This window comes from Odontomachus brunneus, unplaced genomic scaffold, assembly GCF_010583005.1.
Source record: "Odontomachus brunneus isolate Ranch 3 - 2012 unplaced genomic scaffold, Obru_v1 Obru_scaffold_006, whole genome shotgun sequence".
Lineage (NCBI taxonomy): Eukaryota > Metazoa > Arthropoda > Insecta > Hymenoptera > Formicidae > Odontomachus > Odontomachus brunneus.
In genome coordinates, this window is record NW_022639456.1 from 325,714 (window position 1) to 334,830 (window position 9,117).

The 9,117-nt window shown below is 44.2% G+C and overlaps 1 protein-coding gene across 1 annotated transcript in view; it reads left to right on the forward strand.

Annotated features, from left to right (window-relative positions):
- The window catches only part of LOC116852798 (BMP-binding endothelial regulator protein-like), a 38,934-nt gene that overhangs the window by 23,520 nt on the left and 6,297 nt on the right, over nucleotides 1-9,117 (forward strand). The window contains exons 3-9 of the mRNA XM_032833476.1: nucleotides 2,757-2,842; nucleotides 5,110-5,209; nucleotides 6,104-6,280; nucleotides 6,686-6,868; nucleotides 8,056-8,309; nucleotides 8,462-8,621; nucleotides 8,697-8,884. Of these exons, the coding sequence (XP_032689367.1) occupies nucleotides 2,757-2,842; nucleotides 5,110-5,209; nucleotides 6,104-6,280; nucleotides 6,686-6,868; nucleotides 8,056-8,309; nucleotides 8,462-8,621; nucleotides 8,697-8,884 (1,148 nt within the window). The remainder of the gene's footprint in view (nucleotides 1-2,756; nucleotides 2,843-5,109; nucleotides 5,210-6,103; nucleotides 6,281-6,685; nucleotides 6,869-8,055; nucleotides 8,310-8,461; nucleotides 8,622-8,696; nucleotides 8,885-9,117) is intronic.

A 9,117-nucleotide genomic window follows, 5' to 3' on the forward strand; every position in this document is an offset into this window, starting at 1 on the left:
TTTTTTTTTTTTTTTTTTTTTTTTTAATAAAATCTAGTGAAATTTAGAATAACTTTGTCGAGTAAAATTTTTGTCTTTTGCTTCTTCTAAACAAGACATAAAGTTAACTTCTAGATAGCTTCTAAAGAAATTTTTTTCAATTTCAATGGATTCGAAAGCTCAAAACCTGTTACTTCAAATATAATGATCAATAAAAAAATTCATAATATAATAATATAATAATTTAGTTTTACTTAAATCAATAGTTTTTATTTACTAAAATTTGGGCTTGAATATTTAATTTCAATAATAATATTTATACCTGATGTTAAATTAAATGAAATATGAAATGAGTTATCTGCACACACTGTTTGGTTAAAAAGAATTTCTAAATCTGTCTTCTTCATATACATATGTTTGATTTAAAAGAAGGGAAGCAAAAGTCTGACTCCGCAAGATTGTTCCAAGTTTCATTAACTTTTATAAAAAAAAAGGCATCGAAATCGGTTAAAATTTCGAAGCTGCAGCCGTTTTTGAAATATGAAATTTCATTCCACCCCACTGTACGCCGCGCCGACGCCTGCGAGTCGTCTCAACGCCGCGTTTAACGCCGTCTGAGATCGATTAGGTTCGCGCGACTTCGTTCTATCCGCTAATTAATCCTAAACTCGTCAACATATCCTGCAAGTATAAATTCTCGTGTATAACCTCGACAAGACGAGCGGACGAACAAACGGCACGAGGACCTCCTATGCCACTCGTCCTGCGCTCTTTTCACAGACTGCTCTCCGAGTTTTTAACCGTGCAACCAGTTCGAGGAACGCAAGAAAGAAAGAGGAAAACACATGAAGATGAGGAGAGAGAAAGATAGAGGGATGTACAGTAAAAAGTGAGGAGATTACATGATCGCGTGGAAAGACGGAGAAAGAAGTTGCGACGCGAAACTGTTTCGAGCTTTTCACGTTTCCCCGTGTGGAAGAATGTGGGTGAGACGAACGGGAAAGAAAAGTGTGTATTGTACAGGCGAATAAGTGAACAAAAAAAAAAAAGAAAAGAAAAAAAGAGAAGAAAATTTTGAAGCTTTGAACGATCGCGAACGCCACGCTGCGTCCTTCCTCGCACACGCACTCCTGCGCACTTTGACACCGATTCGTCGATGTTTTTCGAGTAGCTTAGTGAGAGCAATATGTGAATGTGACGATTGACAGTAATATTTCAAGAACGAATGAACAAACGAGCAAACGAATGAACGATCTCCGATCGACTACTGCGCGGTCTCTGCCACTTGCTTTTGCGGCGTAATTTCTGCGGACTTCTCTCCAGCGATGTCATTGCCTATCCACGGACGGCTAGGTTACAATACTAACCGCTTTCACTTTAATAATCGCCGTTCGATACCGCTCTGACGAGTATCGAGAAGAATGATGAGCGTTACGCTCACCGCTCATGAATCGAACGATTATACCTAGTGCCAAACGCGTGGTATAAAAATATATATTTTGTATCTTTCGAGCATTCCTCCCTCTCGTTCCAAAAGGAAGTGGCAGTGTTCGTAGTTGCATAATCGAAAACTATTCTGCGATAGATCCTCTCTCTCTTTCTCTCTCTCTTTCTCTCTTTTCCTCTCTCGCACGATTCTCGAGAGATTTTCGCGGAGAGACACGAATGATCTCACACCGGGGTTGAAAGGGGACGTAGCGAAGCCGCCTCGAAAGTTACTATACGACGCGTTAAATCTCCGAGAGCAGTGACAGAGTAGGCAAAGCGCTCTCTCAAGGGGCGAAATGCAAATCCAAAACGAAATAGAGAAGAAACAGATCATGGAAGAAATGTCAAGAGCGGTATTTTATCTTGCTCTGGAAGGATTCTTTTTAATTTAAGACGGATCAATGGCTCGAAAGTATTGATAAAGCGCGAGAGGGGAGGAGAAAGAAAAGAAGAGAGAGAGAAAGAGAAAAACGCGAACGAAGTTGCAGTTTAACAGAAAGGTTGCTTAAAGTGTGCAGGAATACGTGCGCGAGGGAACCGGGAGGGATGTTGATGGTGGCTTCGTCGACCTAGCAGCTGAGCGCGACATGATTTCCGCCGGGAAACGGACGGTCTTACGACTAGCGTGTCCCAAGGTACGTTTACGATGACATCGCGTTTAATTTCTTATCGAAAGATAATAGCCAACGGTAGGGGGAAGAAGAAATGAGGGAATCTACCTATGCTATGAGTGAGAAAATTGTAAGAAAAAACGTTATCTGCGAATACTCGAAAACCATTTACGTTCCTCGCACAATCATCATCTTGGAAGTGTCGTTCAGTGAAACCATTAGTATGTGTGTTGTAAAATTCGTGTAACTCGCGAAAAGTTTATTCAAATGTGATTTAAATACAACGAGAGAGAGGGAGAGAAAGCGACATAATTTGCTCATAACTTGAGATGCGCTATCGCGTTAATTAAGTGATCGCGTTTACTGTTACTAAGAGGTGATTAGAAGAACCGGTTGTTGGATCGATGATCATCTCCGTTTGTCGAATATAATTTTAATCAAGTGTGATTCTGAAAAGTAACGACAAAACTTGGAACTCGCGCGAAATGAGCGCGACTCACGTCCTCGATGTACGAAAGAATGAGAAAGTCTCTCTAGAATACAAAGGCCGATCGCGTTGCAACGTTCATTGTAGTTATATATCTTTACCACGCTCATCAAAGTATCATTGCGCGATATAAAGTCAATCAGTCACGCATAACCGTTCTTCTCATCACGATTTTTGCTCTAAATTTGCAGGAAGCCGAGAGACCTGCGACATCGAGGGCGAAGATTTCACTGTCGACAAGATCCCGAATACGAGGTGCTTCAACTGCATTTGTAAGGTAAATCGCACGTAGTCAAACGTTAAATCGATGTTTTAAGCGACTAGCGGACAGAATTTATGATTGAATGTGTGGACCGGGAAGAATCTCGCGTAACGTCGGGACGAGAAAGTGAGCCGTGTGGTTTAAGCGACAAGCCGAAAGTACTTCTACAAGATTTATATTCCATTAGTTGGATTTAATGCCGCTGTCCGACGAAAGTGACCGTTTATAACCATTTGATTATATATCGTATTTGAGACGTGAGACGTTTCAAGCTTTCGTGCTTTTGCGAAACTTTGAGCGTAAATTCTTATAATGAAGATGATGCTAATCGTGAAAAAAATTTGTTACGTACAAGCCAACACCACTTTCATAAAGTCCACATGTATATCGTGATGACTGCGACGAGACAGGCTAAGAATTGCGAGAGTCTGTCCTGTCGAAATCGATACGCCGCGTTGCTCCTCGCAAGACAAGAGAAAAAAAAAGAATTACGATCGAGGAGAAGAAGAGAGAAGGCTACGTGATCGTCTTCGTAGTCTAATTCGCGAGATAATGTCGTTATCGCGCGACGGACATACGCGACGAGGCAATATTATGTGGTGTGACGGACTGGTTAAAGGGGTTAAAGCAACTGGCCTGGTTCGGGAGGTCAAACAGAAGAATCTTCACTTTGAGCGATCTATTCGATCAATTCGTCGCACATAGTCGTGCTCGCAACACGCACAAGAAGAGAAAGACAGAGAAAGAGAGAGAGAAAGAGAAAGAGAGAGAGAGAGAGAAAGATGTGCATACACACACACACACACACACACTATGCGCGCGCCGGTCGTCGGCTCACACGCTCGCTCGTTCACTGCGTGTGCATCTTATGACGCGCCGCAACCTCGATGCATCTCTCGACGCACCGCACCGATCTTAGCGCGACCGCGGCGATTTATCTGCGCGTTTGGTTCATTGACTCGTCGACTCGTGGCCGACCGAGATGAGGCTTCTTGTTTTCGCCCCGCTGTTGCTGCTGCTGCTGCTGCTGCTGCTGCTGCTGCTGCTGCCATCGCTGCCACCGCTGCAACCGGCGGCGGCGGCGACGGCGGCGTGTGACATAATTATTTGTTTGTTGCGCCGAAGCGACGAGATCGATCGGCCTCGATCGATCATCCGCGATTTACAAGACACGATCGTAAGTCGCCCGGGCGAGCCCTGTGATCGTCAGCTGGATTTTCGACGCGTTAATTTACGCTGTACTTCTATCACAGCAAGAGAGTGTGAGAGTGACGCGACGTCTCATACATCTATCGTAATGTTTGACCTAACGATGGGATCGACGTTCCGAGCCAAAAAAAGAAAAAAAATACAAGTATTATGAAAGATAAAACGCAACATGCTTTTTGAATACAAATTTTCGATTGGTATGTATTTAGTTTATCGAGTTTATAGTTATCTTTCGCGTATAGTTATCTTTCGTGCGTCCGTATAGTTTCACCGCGTCTTGCCTGAAAAAAAAAAAAACATTAATTATGGGAATAATTAATTTTTGAGCGTTGCGTAAAAATACTCGTCGGGCCGAAGAGCCTAAAAACAGAGAGCTTCCTTTTGCGGTATGCCTAATTACGTCCGCCTGGCGTCTCTTTCTCTCCTTCTCTCCCTTATATACGTGACCGGCCGACCCACGTTAAATTACTTTACATAATTCTGACGGAAGATAAATCGTAAAGACTTAATTATGGAACCCGATAACGAACCGGAGAAATAATTACTGGAACACGCGATAACGCGAACGAAGTGAAATTGGAACAAGACTCAATAAAAAAAAGAGACGAAGAGGGAAGAAGTCAAGCCGGAATTTCGCCAGCGTAATTTGCGGCGTGTGACTCAGTCGTCGACAAAATTCCCAATTCATAACGCGTTTTATTTAACGCGTCTGTATTTTCGCCACGGCGTTCGCGACTTTCCACGCGCCTCGCGACGAAACTGCTTCTTCGCGATGAGAGCCTGCGTAGTAATTGGTAATTTCGACTTCGAGTCATCATCCTTGCCGTTTCATGACTTTGAATTATATAGGACGAATGGTAAATTGCATCTTTGGCAAAATATTTCTCGTCGCGTCGCGTGCAACTGATAGAAAAATATCTTGACGCGTCAAATTGAATAAAATCTTCACCATTTACACGATGTGTTTCAGAAATCGTTATGCTTTTGTCACAAATGACAGAATTTTTTGAAAACAGCCGATATTTATGTCATATGCAAAAAAAATTAATTTTCTGGCGTTTATTTTTTTCCAGAACGGTTTCGTGGAATGTGTGAAGCAGCAGTGCCCGAGCATCGAAGGCTGTTACACGTTGCTGGATCCACCCGACAACGAGTGCTGCCACAGGTGTACAGGTACGTATATGCGTACATCCGTCCGTCTGTCCTGTCCGCTAATTCGGCTAATTATCCTAATCGTCCTAATTGGCTTGAGCTCGCTCGCTCACTCGCGACCCGGGACGGAAAAGAGAGATAAAGACGGAGGAGAGAGTCTGTGTCGGCGGCGGCGGTAAGATGGAAAGCCGAGAACTCGCGGAATGCTCGGCCGGAGCATTGTTCCCAAGGCACAAAGGCACTTCTGTTCGCCGACACGGTGATAAACCCGAGGAACTTGAGCGTCGGCCTCGCGCGGCCGTCTGTTTACGACACGTAGCTGACAGATGCGCGGCCCCCTTTATCGCCCCCTATTAATTATGTTAATGATGACGTAAGTTCGTTTCGCCGGCCCGCGCGCCCATCGATGACAAAACTCACGCGGGAAAACGCGGCCCGAGCACAAAGTACGCTGACCAATCGATGGAAGAAACAAGTGAGATATTAAAGAGAGAGCGGATACATAACGCCAGTATTTATTTGTCAATCGAAAGTATTCCGCGATAATTCGGCGTTCAATTATTCGTGCGTTTGAGGTAAAAGTCCAATTTCGGGTCAAACTTGGCTTATTAATGCATTAAAAAAAACGCACAATAAAATGAAAAAAAAACCACAAAAAATTTTCTTTTTATATTCCTTAGTTGTTTACATTGGTATCAGCAGTTTGTTTTAATGCATCATTGACAAATTTGTACAAATGATTAAAACTCTAGCGTTAAAAATGATTAAGACCTAATTATTTGATTTCATAACCGTACAAATAATAAGACAAAACTGATGTCCCATAATTCGACGACAAATTATTGTTAAGCCGCATATGTGCAAAATCCTAAGCGTGGACTTTGCAAAATCTTAACCGCACGTGTGGGATCGCAGGATGCATACAGGACGGCGTCTACCACGAGTCGGACACGGAATGGACGGACAGGAAGGATCCGTGTATAATATTCACCTGCAAATCGGGCATCATCACGAAATCAACACTACGGTGTTACACGCCCTGTTCAAATCCGAGCCCGGCCGCACCTGGCCAATGCTGTCCGGTCTGCGCAGGTACGTAACATTTTTCTTCTTTCCTCACTCTCTGATGCTGCTGCTAATTACCCACGCCAATCTCACAAATATTTCTCACGATCCCTTGAATGCATCCCGCCGCGCAATTAAGGCCGGAATGTTCCCCGATATAACGAGGGAGGAACGATAATGATTGAAAATTACAACGCGCGCCGCCTTCCCCCGACGAAAAATGAGCGGACGATAATGCGTATGTTGTAATGTTTTCTGCCATTCCTTTCTTTTTTTGCTTTTCTTCGATGAATCACGTAACACCGTGGACGTTTGAACGTGACGCTACGTTACGCTCGATTCACGGTCGAAGAAACGCGCGTCCGCGAAGCGGAAGGAGCGTAGAAATAAAAACGCGAGAATATTCGCGAATATCCCGTAACGCTTTTGCAGGATGCCTGGTGAACGGGCAGAAAGTCACGGCGGATAGATCGGTGACAACGACGGAAGATCCCTGTGTAACCTGCAGGTGCAACAACGGACAGCTCACCTGCGCGAAACAAGCGTGCCCGACGCTCAATTGTCCTGCCTCGAAGATCGTTCACGTTTCTGGCGAATGCTGCCCGCACTGTCGAGGTGTGAAAAGACTCGAATAATTTTCATTATATTTTAGATCGCGTCGCCGCCCCGAAATTATTCACTCCCGATATCGTTCAACGAATGAAAAATCTACATGTTCTTTCGATCGATTCATTTTCCCGAGCGTCTTTTTCGACTCGACGATACTTGACGACCATTTCTTCGCGACGTAGAAGCTCGCGACGTAGATAATTGTGCGCGTGTAATATTATATAAAGATACGGGATTGCGTTTAGTTGCGTAAGCGCTTCGATGCCGATGAAATGAGTAGCGCTCCGAGTTTCATTTTGCGACAACATTTTTCACAAGAGGAGCATTTTCCAGGTGATCGCGCGAACAATTAAAGTCACTTTGAATTTATAGGTCATACCGGCTCTCTTACGGTACGCCAAAGGCGCGAACCGGTTTTATGCGAATCTGATTATTTTCCAATGTCGCAATTGCGCAAAAACCAGCCGCACGTAACACCACGATTGTCATCTAGCCGTCGAAGAATACGCGCTGCCATTTAACTGAATATCTCGCGTCGCGACTTTAAAATGCCGCAATAAAATATAACGCTCGATGGTTACAATACTGCATAGCGCCGACTCCGTAATGAATGGAAATATAATCCATGAATTGTCGCGTCAAGAAACAAGCTTCATTTCAAATGCAAGTGCGCTATTAACATAAAACGTACAAATGTCGTACTTTCGAAAACCCGTTTCTACATTTTAGTAAAATGAGAACGAAGGCGCGCATACCCGCATTAAGGATGGCGCGAAAAGGAAATTCTCTCTCTCTCTCTCTCTCTCTCTCTCTCTCTCTCTCTCTCTCTCGCACACAATGTAATAAGAGAATAATTTGTAGATATCAATGCTTGGACACGTACCTAATCCTCAACATTCTTCTTATTTTAGTCTTTAAATACGAATATTTAAACTTTTAACATAAAAAATACATATACTCTATATGTTAAAAGTTTAAATATTTGTACTTAAAGACCAAAATAATAAGAATGTTTAGGATCGGCCCGGAAATTAATATTTTTACTTTGACTATTGTGGATGAAAAGAAAAAAGTTATTCTCGCGCGTCGCTTCAGACTAAAGCTAACGATCTTTCTCTCTCAACTGTCTTTCTCCCTTTTTCTCTTTCCAAATCCTTGACTGACCTAATCAAACGACGCTTTTCGTGATGCAGGTAGCAGAAGATTTCTACCACCTCCGAAAGGCGCCTGCATGGTCGGCACCATGCTGTATACCTCGGGAAAACAGTTCTACGCGGATCACTGCACACATTGCACCTGCACCAATTCATCGGTCTCGTGCACGAAGGAGACCTGCCCAGTGCTGGAGTGTCCCAGGGAATATCAGACACACGGTCGCTGTTGCCCGCAATGCCCGATCATCGAGGAGAGCAAAACCTCTTGCATTTACAATGGAAAAGTTCGCGAGGCGAGTATCAACGCACGCGCGATAGTGGAAACTCTTGGACGTATAGTCGGCAATTTTTCGACGCGCCAAATCCCACGAGCAGAAGCTAGCGAGTTACTCCATGGGATATCCCATCCTGTTCCGGTTTAAACGTTCTTTTTTGTCCTAGGCAGGATGGCGAATCATGGAAGCTTGATTCCTGCAAGGCGTGCGCCTGCAAACAGGGCAAAGTGCGCTGCGCGATGCCTATGTGCCCGGTAATAAACGAACCTTGCCCGCCGAACACGAAGCTGGAGCGTCCGAAGGATCAATGCTGTGCGCGATGCGTCGAGAGTAAGTGCGCTCACGTGCGCAATACGCCGCGACCGCGGCAACTCGACATTCACACTCGACGAACATCTCTTTCAGGTGACGGGGTCTGCACGGTTTTCGGAGACCCGCACTATCGCACCTTTGACGGTAAATTCTACAGCTTCAAGGGACCGTGCAAGTATCAGTTGGTCAGTGATTGCGCAGGTCGTACTTTTAGTATACGCGTGACCAACGACGCCAGATCGACCAAGTCGTCCGCGTGGACCAAAACTATCGCCATCAAGGTTAGTGCGATGGGAATTATGTCTTTTTCTTTTCTTGATACAAAAAAATTGCTTCTCTCGAGCTGGACGAGATAAAAGTAACTTCAAGAAAAAGAACTTCGAGAAAGTACTCAAACGTTATGGTTGCACGTCTTGCTTTTCGAACCAATTATCTTCGCGGTAACATTTGGAGTCCACGTTTTTAAAGACATTACGACTTTGATTTGTACGTGAGTAAAGCTGTGAATTGACCA